At 40.3% G+C, this 18,598-nt stretch overlaps 1 protein-coding gene across 3 annotated transcripts in view; it reads left to right on the forward strand.

Moving 5' to 3' along the window:
- Positions 1-14,854, forward strand: part of Ptpn2 (protein tyrosine phosphatase non-receptor type 2) — a 68,823-nt gene extending 53,969 nt beyond the window's left edge. For 2 of the 3 annotated variants that reach the window (XM_052155214.1, XM_052155213.1), the window contains 4 exons: positions 1,857-2,009; positions 3,360-3,526; positions 7,642-7,743; positions 14,492-14,854. In XM_052155214.1, coding sequence (XP_052011174.1) covers positions 1,857-2,009; positions 3,360-3,526; positions 7,642-7,743; positions 14,492-14,513 — 444 coding nt within the window. In that variant the 3' untranslated portion in view covers positions 14,514-14,854. Of the gene's footprint in view, positions 1-1,856; positions 2,010-3,359; positions 3,527-7,641; positions 9,179-14,491 lie in introns of those variants that run through there. The other variant, XM_052155212.1, reaches the window with a different exon arrangement.
- The last annotated feature ends 3,744 nt before the right edge of the window (positions 14,855-18,598 follow it).

Below are 18,598 nucleotides of genomic sequence, written 5' to 3' on the forward strand. Positions count from 1 at the left end.
ACATGTATCCACAAATCTTTAGAAAGCAAAAGACTTAGTTTATTAAAATGAACGTTGTGATTAAAGTCACTAGATTCTGTTAATGGTGAATATTAACACTGGGCTGTGAGAGCTGGAGGTCTGGCTGAGTGGTAGAATACTTTTGCCCAGCATTTATGGGCTCACAAGGTACAAACTGTATTGGATGTTTATACCTGTTCCCTACCAACTGTGTCTTGCTTGTCCTTCCTTTTCTTCAGTTTGTAGGATCTAAAACCAGATCAGTAGTCCAGAACTGGTGTAATGGCTCAGAACTATTTTTGTAGGTCAAGGCTTTTCTATTTTTTGCCATCTTTTATGTGCCTGCTGTACATCCATAAAGCATGTCTTTAGTCCAGATTTGAAGATACAGAAGGGCACTGAGCAAAAAGCTTTATTTCTGCCAAAACCATTTTTAAAACTAAATAAATAATCCTAATCATATCCAAGGATTTAGAATTGCTTAATAGAGTGCTTGCCTGGTATGCACAAAGCTCTGGATTCATTCCCTAGCACCACATAAACCAGGCTTTTTTGCCTACTCACTATCAGTATTTGGGAGGTAAAGGTAGGGGTGTCAGAAGTTCAAGGTCATCTTCAACTACATAGCAGATTTAAGGCTAGTCTAAGATGCTTGAAACTGTCTGGAGAAACAGAACAAAACAAAACGAACTCAGCATTGGTAGCCTTTTTAGATATGAAAATCATTCTGCTTGGGCCAGCAAGCTAGCCAGTGGGTAAAGTTCCTTACCATGCTCAGTTACCTGAGTTTAATGGCCAGGGCCCCATGGTTGACACAGAGAGAACAGAGTCCCCTGAGTTGTCACCTCAGCTTCACATACTGCTATGTTACATGCACACACATATACTTTTACATACAAAAAAACCTAGAATGGCCAGGCGATGGTGGTGCATGCCTTTAATCCCAGCACTTGGGAGGTAGAGACAGGTGGATTTCTGAGTTTGAGGCCAGCCTGGTCTACAGAGTGAGTTCCAGGACAGTCAGGGCTACACAGAGAAACCCTGTCTTGAAAAAACCAACCCCCCCCAAAAAAAACAAACAAAAAACAACAACAACAAAAAAAACCTAGAATGTAATAACTTTGTTTAAAGCGTATTCCTCCTAACTTGTCCATCTTGGCTCCAATATTATTTCCTCATCAAAGAGGTCTCCTCCTCTTCACAAAGTTGGGGAGAGAGGAGTATGATTTATTTTTAAAGCTAGGTCTCATTATATAGCTCAAGTAGTGTTGAACTGGAAGTAGCCCAGCCTCTTGAGTGCTGGTATTATAGGTGTATTCTACATCCTGGCCAAGACTGGGATAGTGGTGTAGGCCTACAGTCCCAGCACGTGGGAGGTGGAAACTATAGACTCAGGAATTCAAGGGCATTCTCAGGTACATGACATGTTCAGGCCTAGCTTGGGTTACATAATACTCTGTTAAGAGAAAAGAAAAGGAAAAGAAAAGAAACCAGTAAACCACATTAAGTGAAAAAAATAAGCAAGTGCAGTAACCCCTGTATTGGCCAGAACCAATTATGATCCTTCCTTTCACCAAGCGAATGAGATTCTCTTGTTTGGAATTGACTGAGTCATCTAGAGACCTAGAGCCTTGCAGGTGCCTCTCTGAGGGCCTGGGGGTGTGTGTGCATATCTTCCTTTCTGCCCCCCCCCCCAGCCGTGTGTGTGTGTGTGTGTGTGTGTGTGTGTGTGTGTGTGTGTGAAATTATTCTTCCTTTAAAAGGAACCTGTTCACAGCTAAGGTCTGAGCAGTGGCTTTGGCCTTAATTGCTTTTGTTTTCTCAACCCAAACAACTTGGTTTTACCTTTCTTGCAGATGGAAAAAGGAGAGGATGTTAATGTGAAACAATTATTACTGAACATGAGAAAGTATCGAATGGGACTTATTCAGACACCAGACCAGCTCAGATTCTCCTACATGGCCATAATAGAAGGAGCAAAGTACACAAAAGGAGATTCAAATATACAGGTAAACTCACTGTCATTAACGTCAAATGACCAGGTTGCGTCTAAGTCCTCATCCCTCATCCTTCCCTTACTTAATTTGGTAGATCCAACAGACTGTCTTGAAATCATAAAATTTTCCACAGCAAGAGGCAAAGATGAAAGCTAGTCAGTCACCAAGAGTTCAAGGTCAGCCTGGTCATACAGCGAGATCCTTTAAAAAATATTGTGTATATATAAGATATGTATATAATATACTTATATACTTAGCCTGAGTATATAAGATATGTATATAATATACATATATACTTAGCCTGAATGGAAACAAGATTCAGTTAAAATAAATTTTTCCATGTGAGAAGATTTAAGCGTTTAATTATTGAAAAAATTGAGAAAACATAAGTACTTTTATCTTAGTAAACACTTAATGTGGAGACCTGGGGAGATGGCTAAGTGGTCAGAGGTTACAAGTGGTTCTTCCAGAGGACCCAAAGCCTTCTAAGAACTCATGTGGAGCAGCTCCAGGAGATCCAGCATCCCTGGCCTCTAGTGACACTTGCAGTCATATGCACATACCTAAATGCACATACATGTAACTAGAAATGATGGAAATAAAATCTAAAAATCTTCATGTGGGAGTAAAGACTATTTACTTTATATATAGGTACTTTATATCTGAATAACTTCTGTTCTTACGACAGACATAAAGTGCTAGCAGTAATCTTCACATGGCTAATGGTGGCATTCTCACTTGGCTTTTATTGTATCTTTATAGACAGTAAACTCAGAGTATCAGAACTTAGTATCATGTGATGAACTAAGGAAAAGTGTTAAGGTAGAAACAGAAATAACAGTATATCTTTAACAGTATTATCTTTTTCCTGTCTGATCTGACCATAGTATTAGACATATCTTTTTTTATTTGTTATTTTTTTTTGGCAGTATTAGACATATCTACCGAGACCAACAATCTAAATCCAATACTCCTTGAATATCTATTTATAAATATCTGCTTCTCCCCCCCACCCCCCAGGGTTTCTCTGTATAGCCCTGGCTGTCCTGGAACTCACTTTGTAGACCAGGCTGGCCTCGAACTCAGAAATCCGCCTGCCTCTGCCTCCCAGAGTGCTGGGATTACAGGCGTGCGCCACCACCGCCTGGCTAAATAGCTGCATTAAAATAGAATACATATTTTAAATAAATAAATTGCATGTGATTATTTTATGTGTGTATATGTTTGTGAGCAAGTGCTGGGATAAAAGTTGATGTTAAGTTTACCTGTCTTTTCCCTGCCTCATTGAATAATTGCAATTTGTAGATAGTTATTTTAAAGAAAACAAATTTTTATTGTTTACTATTTCTGTTGTGTACCTAGAAACGGTGGAAAGAACTTTCTAAAGAAGATTTATCTCCTGTTTGTGATCATTCACAAAACAGAACGATGACTGAGAAATACAATGGGAAGAGAATAGGTTCAGAAGATGAGAAGTTAACAGGACTTCCTTCTAAGGTGCAAGATACTGTGGAAGAGAGCAGTGAGAGGTATGTGCCATATATATGGTGACCTACTGAGAGAGAGGAGGCTATTTAGTGCATTCAGGAAGACTGAAACACTACAGACCCCATGTTCATACAGTTCATGCATGTTTTACTTATGTCAAAGTGTTTAGGTAGTATTTGATGACATAAATATCTTTAAAGAGTTTTCTGTCACAGTAAGAAAGCCAGTACAGCAGGTAAAATCAGTGCTCTTATAGAGGAGTAAACTGAACCTGAGTGAACCTGAGTTCAGTTCCGAGCACCCAAATTGGGTGGCTTATAACCATTTGTAACTCCAGCTTCTGTGGGATCCAAGGTCCTCTGGCCTTGTGGTTTGAGTATCCTCGGTCCTTGGGAAGTGGCCCTATTAGGAGATGTGGCCTTGGGCTGGAGAGATGGTTCAGCGGTTAAGAGCAATGACTGCTCTTCCAAAGGTCATGAGTTCAAATCCCAGCATCCACATGGTGGCTCACAACCATCCATAGTGAGATCTGATGCCCTCTTCTGGGGTGTCTGAAGACAGCTACAGCTACAGCAAGCGAGTGGGGCCGGAGGGAGAAGAGGATCTGAAGACAGCTGCAGTGTACTTGCATATAATGAATAAATAAATCTTTTAAATAAAAAAAAAAAAAGGAGATGTGGCCTTGGAGTGGCCTTGCTCGAGGAAGTCTTTGTGGGGATGGGCTTCGAGGTCCTATCTATGCTCAAGCTCCCTCTAGGGTAGAGGAGAGTAGCCTCCTAGCTACCTGGAGAAGACAACCTTCTGGTGGCCTTTAGATCAAGATGGAGCGCTCCCAGCTTCTCCAGCACCGTGTCTGTCTGCACCATGCTTCCCACTATGATGAGAATGGACTGAACCTCTAAAACTGTAAGCCAGCCCTAGTTAAGTGTTTTCTTTTTGTAAGAGTTACTGTGGTCGGCAGGGCAGTGGTGGTGCACACCTTTAATCCCAGCACTTGGGAGACAGAGGCAGGCGGATCTCTGAGTTGGAGGCCAGCCTGGTCTTCAGAGTGAGTTCCCGGACAGCCAGGGCTATACAGAGAAAGCCTGTCTGGAAAAAAACAACAATAAAAAAACAAAAACAACAATAAAAAAGAGTTACTGTGGTCATGGTGTCTCCTCACAACAATAGAAAACCTAAGACAAGCCTCCTCAGGCTTTGGTTTTTTATTTTTATTTTTATTTAGATTTATTTAATTCACATTTATGAGTATTTTGGCTGCATGTATACTACATGTGTGCCTGGCGCCCACAGATGCCAGAAGATGGTGTCAGATTCCTTTAAACTGTCCATTCAAACAGTGAGCTACCCTGTGAGTGTTAGGAATTTGATTCAGCTCTTTTGTAAGAACAAGTGTTCTTAACCACTGATCTATTTCTCCATCTCCAATAAATAAAAATTTCAAAACCTAATAACGATAAGTTTAAAAGCTAATGTTCAGAAATGACAAAAAAAACAAACAAAAAAAACCAATACTGCTTGTATATAAAAGTTAGTGTAATTAGGTGATAAAGTAAATAGTATAATACAAAAAATGAGTTGTATAAGAATATCTAAATGAATTTTCATCGTGGACTATTTTTCTTCAGAATTACATAAAACAATTATCTCTATGTCCACAGCACTTCAAACTTATGTTAGGAAGTTAGTATCCTGGTACATGGATGAGTTCTTTTTACCATGTTTTCTGATGACTTTTATGTTCTTTCTCTTGTGTTTTTTTATTGTGGATAGTGTTATGTTACGTTTGTAAGATTGAGGTTCTGAGCCTTCCCATGAAAGTAGTCAGAATTAGTAGTCAGAATTAGTAGTCAGAATTAGCTCTGCCTGGGATAGGGCAGAACTCAGTGGCAGAACCCACAGTCATTATCCACATGGCCTGGGCTCAGTCCTTCCGCAGAAAGAAAATAATTGCCTCACTGAATTTTATAAAAGCTAAAATTTCAATATACAGCTACATGTGCCTTTATATTTTAATAATGTATTTTACTGTAGGATCTTAACTCCTTATTTACTGCTGTCGAAGTTGTAGACTACACAAGAAAGTTTAAAGGTTGTAGCCCCTGGAATCCTGGCTAAATTAGGAAGTCCTTGCACATGGGCTGACTTCCTCCTGTGTACTCCTCTTACATCTTTTTGCATATGCATTGTCTTAACAGTTGTGGTGGTGAATTTTCAGTTCATAGAGCAGATTTTAGCATTTATCTTTCCCAATTCAGAAGTAAACATTTTGACAGAGTTCACACAGGCAAGGGCAGCTGTTTGTGTAAAAAATAGTAAGAAAAAGACAAGTGAAGCTGGGTAGTGGAGGTGCATTCCTTTAATCCCAGAATTTGGGAGGCAGAGGCAGGCGGATTTTTGAGTTCGAGGCCAGCCTGGTCTACAGAGTGAGTTCTAGGATAGCCAGGGTTACACAGAGAAACCCTATCTACAAAAAAATAGAACAAAAACAAACAAACAAAAAAAGACAAGCAAGATGCCACAGGACTTAGCAAGATATGCATACATAGCCCCTCATATACCTCATGTATTATGAGGTTCAATTAACAAATCATTACTAAATTAATCTAGAGCTCAGCACTTTAGAGCAGTGGTTTCTCAATTCCTAGCAAACATGTGGCAGCTCACAACTGTCTGCAACTCATGTTCCATGGGATCTGTCTGGTACTTGCACACAGACATACATGCAGGCAAAATACCAATGCACATAAAAAAAAAATTTAAAAAATGTTTTCAGGTGGTAGAGTGATTACCTACTATGCTCTAAAACCCAGAGTTAACATCTCCAGCACCACGTAAGAGAATGGACATTGATAGTACACATGTTTAATTACAAGGCTTCAGAGGCAGAAGCAGGAGGATCAGAAGTTCAAAATCATCCTTGGCTACATAACTGAATTCAAGGCCAGCCTGGAGACCTGTATTTTGTTTTTTTAAAAAAATGACGGCCAGCAAATAAAAGCCTAATGACCTAAGTTTGATTACTGAATCCCACCGTAGAAAGGAAGATACCCAGCTCTCACAGTGACCTCTGACCCCTATAGGTTTATACCTCCCTTCCTCCCTCCTTCTTCTCCCTCCTTCCCCACCTCTCATGCACTCAAGCAGAGTAATTAAATAAAAAGAGAAATGCAGAGCTGCACAGCTATACCCATGCAGAAGCAAGAGAATCTCAAGTTGAAGGATAGCCAGGCTTATATAATGCTATCCCATCTCAAAGTCAGTCAGTAATCCTAGATCTAGTCAAGGTTCATGCTTGGGTCTGAGTGAGGAGATGATGCTTTGCTGTTCTGATTCACAACAGATCCCTCACTTTTTTCTTCTTTGTTTGACATATGGTCTTTTAGAATGCCTTATATAGTTTGGATTTCTCTAATTATTGTTCTTCTTGGTTAGATTCAAGTTAAACGATTTGACTAGAAAAGGTCTTATGATCTAGTAGACATTGACGAGCCAGTCAAGATGTTTTTTAAATCTAGCTGCATGTTCAAAGCTGTGACGTAAAAAAATCACAAGACTGAAGCTGGTCAGGCCTTTCCACCACACAGTGACAAGAGATGCAGTTTGTGAGATTTTTTTTTTCCTAGAGGAAAAGAGTAAGTTGCTGACATGTTGACATTGGCCATTTTTCATTACCTTGGATGTCAGAGATTTTTCATTGAAACAAAATTCTATGTTAGACAGGAAAATGGACGCTAGATGTATATATGGTCAAATGAAGACTGGGTAACCTCCAGACACAGCATTCATAGAAATTGTCAACAGTATTTGTCAAAGGACTTTGATTTTTCATATGCTGTCACGTAAGAGGACCAGATGCTGAGAATATCCGGTCTGCCTCCTCTCAGCAGAGAGGAAAGAGGAGTGTGCAGAGAAGCATGTCTGGCTTAGCTTCAGGTCCTGTAAAAGCATCACGATAGGCACACCAGAAGTGACACCTGGACTTTCAGAGCACGTCACTGACCTTGTGGAGCAGCTTGGCTTTACCCTTTGTTACTGCATTGTCTGAATGAGATGTAAAGTATGAATGCCCATGGTTTTGATGTGGTTGGGGCCCTACTGTCCATGCAGTTAAAGCCTGCAGTGCAGACACTCACTTGTTTCTGTCTATTTGCAGCATTCTACGGAAACGTATTCGAGAGGATAGAAAGGCTACGACGGCTCAGAAGGTGCAGCAGATGAAACAGAGGCTAAATGAAACTGAACGAAAAAGAAAAAGGTGGTTATATTGGCAACCTATTCTCACTAAGATGGGGTTTGTGTCAGTCATTTTGGTTGGCGCTTTGGTTGGCTGGACACTACTTTTTCAGTAAAATGTCCTATAAATTAACAGTTTTACTCAGCATCTTTCTGCACTAGTAGCTGACAGTGGTGCATTAATCTCAAGGGTTTGTTAGCAAATGCCTCATACCCCAGAAACATTGTGCTAGAGTAGACATCAACCAGATAAGGGGTATTCACACTCACAAGCCCAGCATCTCAGGACTCAGCACTGCAGGCTCCTCTGAGACCCAGACTGTCAATGGCTCAAAATAAAGACAAGCATGCTTGTTGAAAACTGTTACATCTTACGGCTGTGTTCACAACAGTATATTGAGAAATCCTTTATCACAAGGATTGGCTTTTGGAGGTCTTGTGAATTTTGACCTGCACTTGATATAAGCAATAAACATTGTGGTTTTTTTTCTACATTATTAATGGAAAGAAAATATCCTTTAAACAATGTATGTAATGTGTAATTTACTGTTGAAATGGGCATTACATCTTTATATCCGTAACCATTTTAGGGTAAATATATTTTATAAGTACCTATTTAATCTTACTTTTGTAGTTAAATGTACTTTTTGAAGGTTCAATTTGAAAGTCTGTTACCATAGAAAAATAAATTGTGTTGACTCAGTTGTATACTGAATCCATTTTCCCTTTCCTAAGCAGGCCTTTGATCGAGGCAGTTGAAACTGAGCAAGATATTTCTACTACACATTCTTATTTCCTTTCTATTTTATGCTTTATCTTATTTTTAAAAAACAATTTTCTAAACATATCATTGAAGGAAATTGTTTTTTCTAGGATAGTTAAATGACAGTAAAAACTTAGTTGAAAATAGACAAAGAATTGGCTTCTGCAGGATGTGGTGGCATACACGGCGCTCAGGAAGCTAAAACGAAGCCAGCCAAACTACATAGCACGTTCGTATTTCTAAAGATAAAAGAAAAAACAGAGGTGGTGGAGGAGAGACCAGGAAACACCAAGAATAAGAAATCAGTTCTTAGCCATATTTAGTGACACAAGCCGGTCATCTCAGCTCTTGGGAGATAGAGGCAGAGGGCTCACAAGTTCAAGGCCAGCTTCAACTATATAGCTAGCCCCAGTGTTTGGGGCCAGCCAAGACTGCAAGAAACACTGTCTCAGAAACTGAAGTGGTTTAAAAAAAATTGATTTCTGTAAAGTAAAGCCCATGCATGATTATACTGTTAATTTTTTTTTTTTGTGAAAATGTTAATGTAATTACCCAAACAAGATAAATTATGGTTAGTAAGTAAAAGGAACCAGTGTTTTATACTTTGATTTCGGTTCACTAGACTGAAATTTTGAAGTAAAAAATTTTAATTTCTTTCTAAGTTCAATAAATAGTACGGTGGTGTACAAACTTACATTGTCCCTTCCCTTTGTAATGAGTATTTTTAAAGCATAACCACTAATTGGGTTTTGGTGGCTTCAAACTTGGTGGAAAGATTCCGAACCACTCGGACAGCATCGCTGCTTCATCTCTTTTATATATCATGTAAAAGTGCATTGTAAATCTTAATTACTTTAAATGAGACAGTTAATTTTAATGCAGTTTGAACACCATAGGTATAGCTAGAAATTGTCAATGGCTTTGAAAAGCAATCTCAAAAAGCATATGTATGACAGTGTCCTGATTCAGTATAGCTTTGTCCTATAACTTTGAAATGGAGAGCAGGTAAGAAGGATGTTTCCTCTTGTCTGTTTAATCCTATGTTTAAATGTATGCTTTAGAATTAGATGACTTGGTTTTGAGCTTTGTAATACTTATTGGCTTGTTTTCCAAAATGTAGTATGTTATCCCACTAAACCTTATTAAAAACAGAAAAGGTGCTGCACTCCTTGAATCCCAACACTAAAAAGGCCAAGACAGGCATATCCCTGTGAGTGCTAGGCTAGCTCGGTCCATATAACAAGTTCCCAGCCAGCCGGGAATATACATTGAGATCCTGTCTTGAAAGAAAGCAGTCCAACTGGATAGCCTCAGCTTAAACACCTTCCTACAAGAAAATACTGATAAGGCCAGGACCACCTTCCCTGGGGATGTGCCTTCTAGAGATAGCATTGAGCACTACTCTTTCTGCGTCTTGGTTGTGCTTGATGCTTCTGAGAATTCGTTTGGCATAGAGAAACCCCAGGGCTCCTCACCAGGGCCTGCCTTTTTCCCCTGAGCACATCTTTAAGGATGAATTTTAACAGCAGGAACCTTAAGTAGCATTGTTACCCTGCTTATTAAATGTGCCTGGTGACAGTGCCCATGGGCCATCCTGACCCTGGATGAGATGTGCCGTGCTGGTGAGAAGGGTGCTGGGCAGAGGGATGGTAGCAGTTCTGATGGTTCCACATCGTAAACAGTGTGCATCAGTCCTGGTCTCTGCTCATTTTAACTTATTTAGGAATAATAGTTTGACTTTAATCAAATTCTTAAAAAAAAAAAAAAACTGGGAAAAGTATTTGAAGGAGCTGCTTATTTACTGAAAAGAACCTTGGTTCCTCTTTGTTTTCACGTTGCTGTGATGCCCTGGTCAGTGGTCACACTCGTGGGCATGTCTGTGGTTATGTGTTTCTTCCCAAGATTCCCCAGGTACTGTTACCTCTGCCGTGCTCAAACCTAAAGTGTAAAAGTACACTTCTTTTCAAACTTATGCATATATGTCATTTCTCATATTCAGCAGAAACTTTACACATTTGTCAAGTTTTCCATGTTCTTCTGTCTTTTTTTCCATTCTGTTATGTGTTGCCATGTGTATTAAACAGTGAACATGAAAAGATGTGAAGACATGTATTAATCAATTTTTGTTCAAACAGCTGTGCTTTGAAAGGTGCACCAGAGGAAAGAGTCCAAAGCTCATCTTACGCTCGGCTTGTCCTTTGTCCCTTTGTTGTAAACTAAAGATAATGGTCTGAGCTCAAAAATCTTTCCCAGGCTTTAAGTTACGACATGGAACAGCCCTCTGGTTCTCATTTCAGTTCCTTGCTTGCTTTTAGCACCAGTCTCAGGGTGCTGCCTACCATTTTCTGCCAGGTACAGAAAGGCTGCAGCTGATTCCTTTAAAAATAGCTCTGGCTAGATTCTGCAGAGAGATTTGGCCATTATATACAATTCACTTAACAGATTTACTTTTCCAGACATGTCCATCAAGACACTGCAGATTAAAGAGCTTCCTTGCCTTATTTCTTACTGACACAAATCTATTTGTGGTTGTATATTTGTGTGTGTGTGTGTGTGTGTGTGTGTGTGTGTGTGTTGAGATAGTGCCTTGTCATTGCCCAAGCCTGGCCTTAAACTCCTCAGCTCAAATGATTTTCCTACCTCAGCCTGTTGAGTAGCTAACACCACAAGCACACACTGTGCACATGTAATCTTAAAGACACTATTTTAAAACTGTAGTCTTAAAGCAGATGCCTCTAGAGGTAGAGCCTGTTTCTTTAAGTGTTCGGAGTAGATTTCAGACCTTTAGTCAAGCTTGGTTCATACCTTCTTCTAGTAGGGCCATCTCTGGGTCCTGATGAGTAAGTAGTGTATATATCTGTGTGTTCTGTTCCCTGGTAGGAAGGAAGGGCTCCTTAGGCCTTCATCTGGCTGAACTTGATCCATCTGTTCACAGCATGGAACAAAATACCATTTTATTTATATGCCAACACCTAACAAAGTTTGTTTTTTGAGACTCCTTTATATGGCTTTGTCATAGAATCTTCTATATGCTTTTTTCTCAAAATAGAAATGATTTTTTAAAAAGATTTATTTGTTTTATTACATGAAAGTACGCTGTAGCTGTCTTCAGGTACCCCAGATGTCATTACGGATGGATGTCAGCCACCATGTCATTGCTGGGATTTGAACTCAGGATCTTTGGAAGAGGAGTCAGTGCTCTTAACTGCTGAGCCGTCTCTGTAGCCCCAATTTTTTTTCTCATTAAATTTGTCATCTTATTACTTGAAACACAGGCCTTGGTTATTGGCAGCGGCTTGCTCCTGAGGAGGCCTGTTCATTCACCCTTTCCTTGAACTCATTTGAGAAAGACTCCATTAGCACCATACCTGGTGTCACAGCTAAATGTCCCCTGAATGTAGAATGAGAGACTCGGGCCACAGCTCACTGCTCATTCATTGCTGCTCTGCTTGGGAGCATGTCCCCAGTTGGAGGGCCTGCCACACAGCCAGTGGTCTTCCTTCCTGGGCCCTGGGCAGCTTCAGTCCTTCTGCATTAGTGTTTTCTCATAACTGTGGCTTTTGGGAAGACCCGTTCTTCACAGGCTGGGGTGTTTCTCCTGACTGTCATTGTCCCAGCACAGTGCCATCAGCCAGTGTGAGCAGTACTTGAGTGGAAAGCTTGACCTGCCTAAGGGCTTTTGTGTAAGCTGACATTTAGGATATAAGGAGCCGGGACCATCTATCTCTGAGTTCTGACTTTGAAGCTCTGCTTGGTTGTAAAGTTCACAGTTGATTCTGAGCAGTGAGGCTTGAGGCCGTTGTCGCCCATAGGGTCTGCTGGGATGCTATCTGCTTTTACATTTTTCTGTTCTGTGAGGAGAGTTGCGTGGGAATTCTCTTCTTTTTCTTTACAGAGACTGCTTTTAAGAAACATCGAATTATTCTTTGTAGTCACTCATTAGGCATAGATTTTTTTTCAGACCCATGATGCTGTTGATATTTTAAATGACTATTTTAAAAGGTCTTTGAGTTTGGAGAGTTCAGGAGAGGAAACCTACCTAGGTAAGTTCCTTTAAAGCATGCTTGGCTCACCGCAGTCAGCCCTGGACAGTCCCAGTCGGATACTAGTGTGAACTTCTTGTGGCAAAACAACTTTTAATGACTTTTCCTCTATCATGGGCAAGAAAGAACACACCAGCGTTTGCCACTGCAGCACAGAAACAGCCAGCCCCCAGGATAGCCACGTAGCTCATTGCTTGGTTTGCTAACCCATTTTAGTTTTGCCTTATTAAAAATAAAATGGTGAAGATTCATTCAAGTGAATATAATAGAATTATCTAAAAGACCCATTTATCTTAATAGTCTTACAAATAAAGTCATTTCTTAGAAGCTATTCCATTGATTTCCTCTTATTTTGATACCCCTAAACACTATTTATAAAGAAGTAATGAGTCTCAAAAACCATGGTGTGTCTGTTAAATGGCAAATTATTCTTGGTAAATGTGTATTTAACAAACACTAGGAAAGGATAACCGTGTGTGTGTGTGTGTGTGTGTGTGTGTGTGTGTGTGTGTGTGTGTGTGTGTGTGTGAACATCTGTAGCTTTGCCAGCTATTTTAGATACTTGATCTAAATTTCGGCTTCAGGACACTTTAGATAATGCCAGCCTTATTTTCAGATAAGAAAGCTGAATGGAAGAGTGACTCACACCTCATCACCCAGCCTATGCAGATAAAGACTGGTCTCCTTATGCCATGCCACTATTCTGTACTTCAAGTATTTACGTAAACCAGATGTTTAAGCGGGGAAATAGTAGACAGCCCACAAAAATCCAAATAAATTTGTTATTAAGTGGAGTTGGGTGGGGGGAATCCCTTTTAAAATGCTTCACTAGTACTGGCAGACCAGAAACTTTCTGTGCAGAGCCCTACTTCATTCCTTTCTGTTATGTTCCACATTCGGTAGTGAGAACCAATCATTTGGTTCCAAGTTCTGTGACCCATTGATATCTAAAGAGTATGGTTTCCCAATGACAGCACTATAGAGAATCAGTGTTGGCAAGTCAAACAGGACTCTGTAGCTCCGCCACAGGGGCTTGGTAGAGCTGCTTGCCTTTCGAGAAACAAGCCATAGACAAGAAGAACCTTCGTTCTTGTGATTGGGGGAGGGGGTAAGTGGTAGAGATCTGGTTTATTTCCTGTTTATACATGTGATAAAGTAGTAACAAGCATTTATATAGGTAGCTCTGTGTGTGTGTGTGGGGGGGGGGGAGACGAGAGGAGAGGAGAGAGGGGAGGGATTGGTACAAAAATGGAAATACCTTAAATCTCCCAAAAGTTTTGGCCCCTGGCAAATAATAGAAATATCAGCATTAAGAGATTTCTGCTCTTAATGGTCACTCCCTCTGGCTCTCTCTTGTTTAAATGCCCCCCCATGCCCCCTTAGCATTAAATCGCACTGAACTGTCACATTTTACTTAGTTGAGCAGTTATAATCATTAGTATTCTCCTTCAGGAGAAAATATAAATGCTAGGAAATCTTATTTAGAGATACAAGCCAACTTTACGTGCAACCTTTATATTTAAACTGTTTCTAGCATTATTACAGTGATTGTCCAAACTGGATTAGACTTTTGCATTGAAATCAAAGTATGGGTAAGTCTAGCACATATAATAAAATCTTGCTATTTCTTTTGGCTACGTTATTTTTTTTTTTAAACTTGTCTGTCTCTTAGCCTGTTATGTAGAGGCCATTTCTTGAGTAAAGCGGGGTGGCCTAAAAGATAGTGTATGATTACAGAAGAAGCGAGTCACAGCACCTCAGACCGGTCTGTCTCTCACAGACCTGCTTCCATTTGGAAACCCGCCATTTTGGGAATCACTTGGTGTGTTTGGATGTGCCATGTTGGAATGATTTCTTTGGTTGACTTTTTAGTTCAGTGTTAGTTCTTTCATGTTTGTATCTATGTACATCTGTGTGTGTGGTGGCTATGGATTGAATAGATGACTTCTTATTTTATGTTTTAGGCCAAGATTGACAGACACCTAAATGTTCATGACTTGAGACTATTCTGCAGCTATAAAATTTGAACCTTTGATGTGCAAAGCAAGACCTGAAGCCCACTCCGGAAACTAAAGTGAGGCTTGCTAACCCTGTAGATTGCCTCACAAGTTGTCTGTTTACAAAGTAAGCTTTACATCCAGGGGATGAAGAACGCCACCAGCAGAAGACTTGCAAACCCTTTAATTTGATGTATTGTTTTTTAACATGTGTATGAACTGTAGAAAGATGTAAAGGAAATAAATTAGGAGAGACTACTTTGTATTGTACTGCCATTCCTAATGTATTTTTATACTTTTTGGCAGCATTAAATATTTTTATTAAATAGACTATGTTGGTTTGTGTGTGTGTGTGTGTTATCTCAGGTCAGCTTCAATTCAAATAGTGAATATTTTCTCATGGGTTTACTCAATTTTTTTTATAGCTAGAATCTGGCATTGAAATTGAAATCAGTTCAAAATATAGGTCACTTGGCTTCGGCCCTTCAGTAGCCTTCCTATCCTAAGTAATACTGGCTGGGCAAAGTCAACAACAGAAAAGTTACAACATTGCCGTTGTTAGGAAAACATCAGTCTTAGAATACCTAAAGTAGTATTGCTTTGTGATCAGCATTCAAGTCCAACAGTACTTGCAGGCTTTTAACATCGTAGATTTCCTGTGTTGGACTTTGTGCATTCCCAAGCATTTTCTTATATAAAGAAGCCAGAGGTTCCTTCCCACTTTCAGCTTCTGGCTTAGTTCCCATCTATTTGCCCAGTGAGTATTGGGTTTTAAATGTGTTTTAATCAATGATCAGATGACTGTGACACGTGGTAGCTGGAGAAACTCAAACCACACAGTATTTATACAGCAGTACTTTTAGGAAGTGTATCATCACAGTTTTACCATTTATAAGTACATCTACTCCATCCTTTAAAAAGTCTAGAGGATTTGCCTTCTGTGTCTTCTTACATGTATGCCAAGTTTATCCTTCCTAAAAAGCTTACTGCCCCCACAGAGAAGCACAGCAGGCTGCTTTCCAGGCTGAAGAATTGCCCTTTTAACCCACTCTCCTTTTGGTCCTCACCCCATTAGCATCTGACTTTTTTTTTTTTTAACCCTCACCCTCTTTTCCAGAAATGGCCCCAAAAGATCTTTACTTACACTATAGTCATATAAGAATCATGCAGCTTCTGGTAACGAGACTCCTGAAACTCCTAGGCTTCCTCCCACTCTGTTCTGTTTCTAAAGACTCCCATCTTTGGCTCTCTGGTTTTAACATACTGACTGTGAATGATCTCTTCTCTGGACAATGTAGATCATACACTGAAGTTGATCACATGCAATCCCAGGCCAGATCTTGCTTCAGAGCTACAAACCTTAAATCCACATCCCCAGCTTGGATCCTATCCTTAACCTGCACACTGACATGATCCATATTCCCTCTCTTCCATTTGCTTTGCCTCACTGTAAACTTGGAAGTCCTTCCCACTTCCTCCACTTAGGCTCTGTGCTCAGTTCACAGACTGCTAATCCTGTACTCCGACTCTTGCCTTTTGTCCCTGTCTTGGTTTAAGCTACATTGTGGTGTGTTTTGCAACAGAGACTTCCCTCCAGGTAAGATCTGTTGCATTTTTATACCAAACCTCTGCACAGCTTCCCATGGGTGTTCCAAAAGTTGGCATCCGGTATGTTTCCTCACTTCGCCATCATTGTTTGTGTGTATGTGTGGAGTAGGTGGATGCATGCACTCTTGAAGGCCTGAGGAGGACTCTGAGTGTGTCCTACTTTCTCTCTTCTGACTTCCAGGTTCAGTTCCCAGCCACCTGGTGACACCAACCTTCTTTATCTTCTGTTCCAGGTGACCCAGTGCTCTCTTCTGCCCGCTGCTGGCACTGGGCACTCCCTTGGTGCACATACATATACACATGTAAACAAAATTCTCATAACTACATCTAAAAGATCTTTTTAGTATAAAAGCCAGGTATGATGGCTCATACCTGTCATTCCAACATTCAGAGACTGAGGCAAGAGACCAAAGAGTTCAAGGCTGCTGTGGGTTTCAGAACAAAACCTTATTATTATTATTTTTTTTTAAAAAAAAGGTTAAAATTAAGATTACTTTTTTTATTAGTTTTTTTTTTTTTTTCTGAAGCAGGGTCTCTATATAGCTTTAGCTGTCCTAGAACTCACTATTGTAGACCAGACTGGCCTCACAGAGATCTGTTTTCTCTACCTCTAGAGAGTTGGGATTCAAGGCATGTGCCACCACAGGCTTTAGAATTAAAATTAATTCTAAATTTTAAATTAAGTTTAAAAATGTGAGCTATTGAAAAGAAATTGGGATCTTATTAACAGTCTGACACACACACAAAAAAAATGCTGACAGAAAAGGTTAGTTTTGCTGGGAAGGTGGGAGCCGTCCTGGATGAGACTAAGGAAGGGCTGGAAGAGACCAGGGTGACACTCTTTTAATCTCTGCTACTTGTTTAGATCCCACAGTGTTTGGCTAGTCTTGACTTACTTCATGAGGCACAATGTCCCCAACTCCATCAGTATCATCATAAATAAATGTTCCTTTTTGTTTTTTTGTTTTGAGACAAGGTTTTCTGTAGTCCAGGCTGGCATCAAACTTGCTATGTAGCTAAGGATAACCATGAATTTATGATCCTCTTGATTCTATCCCACAAGTGTTTGGCATGTGCCATCAACCCTTGGTTTTAAAATTTCTGTCTTCTGGTCAGGTGGTAGTGGCGCATGCCTTTAGTCCCAGCACGTGGGAAGCGGAGGCAGGTGCATCGCTGAGTTTGAGGCTATCCTGGGCTACAGAATGAGTTCCAGGACAGCCAGGGCTCCACAGAGAAACCCTAGAAGTATGTACCTTTGCATGAGGGCACATGACCGAAAAAGGTGACAAGGAAACCTTTTACATTTATTTTGAAAGTTTTATACTGAGAGTATATTTATTACTTATAGTTCAACAATGGGGGGTAGGAGTGGAGAATGAGAATACCCAGAAAAGGGTGTCAGATTCTCTGGGACTTGAGCAGCCTGAGCTGAATGTAATTTGACTTTGTCTTGAAGACTTCAGTGGGGTTTTGTTTATTGAGGTTCTCACTGGTTTTCTGTGGCAGGTCTCATGTAGCCCTGATTGGTCTCAAACTCTCCATGTAGTTGAAGCTGACCCTGAATTCCTGACCCTCCTGTGTCCACATCCTAAGTGCTGATGTTACAAGCTTGTGTTATCCTTTCTCTTCTCAGAGGGCAGTAAGGAAAGTTAGCTTTGAATTCTAAGCTATTCTATAACAAGCTTTAGAGGAGGTCAGAAGGTTTATCAGGTTTTAGGATTCTCCTAAAACTGAAAAGCAGTCCTGCATTGGTGGGGTAAAGCTTGCTGTCTGCATCCAGGATAACAGCTTTTGACAGACACTTTTGCCCTCTGAACTCATCTTGCCTGAGTCTACTGAGCTCAAGACACTTGTCATGCATTCATCATATGCCTGGATCAAGAAGGCAGGCCAGAACTCGGTTCTCATTCCTACCTCATCCAGGCCACTTGAGAAGCACAGATGGCTCCCCTCAGGCCATAGCTCAGAATGGCATGGAATTCACTCACTTAGACCCGCTGTCTGCAAATCTGGTTGGAGCTATTCTGAGCTCTGAAATGTCCCTCACATAGTTATTTATCATGGCCACTACATGTGAGAGCCTTCATCCAGAAAGGGTGTGGTGGGCTTGTGCTTTCCAGGCAAGCAGGGAGACCTGAGTCATGCTGTCAGACTTGGCAGCAGGAACCCTTGTTACCTATCACGCTGGACTTGATAGCTGTTTTTTGTTTGTTTTTTACACTAAGCTCTTTTAATTCCAATTCCTTTGTATTTGTTAAGATCTGCTCTGTAGCATGGAATAAAATCACTGTTAGAGGATCCACGTGTTGCTGACAAGAAGTGTATTCCTTCTGTTAAATGGAAATCTGTAGGTTATCTGTTAAGCCCATTTGATCTATCACATAGTTTAACCCCGAAGTTTCATTGATTTTGTTTGGATGATAAACCAAGAGGTTAACAGCAAGATATTGACATCATCTACTATGG

This window comes from Apodemus sylvaticus, chromosome 13 (genome assembly GCF_947179515.1).
Source record: "Apodemus sylvaticus chromosome 13, mApoSyl1.1, whole genome shotgun sequence".
Lineage (NCBI taxonomy): Eukaryota > Metazoa > Chordata > Mammalia > Rodentia > Muridae > Apodemus > Apodemus sylvaticus.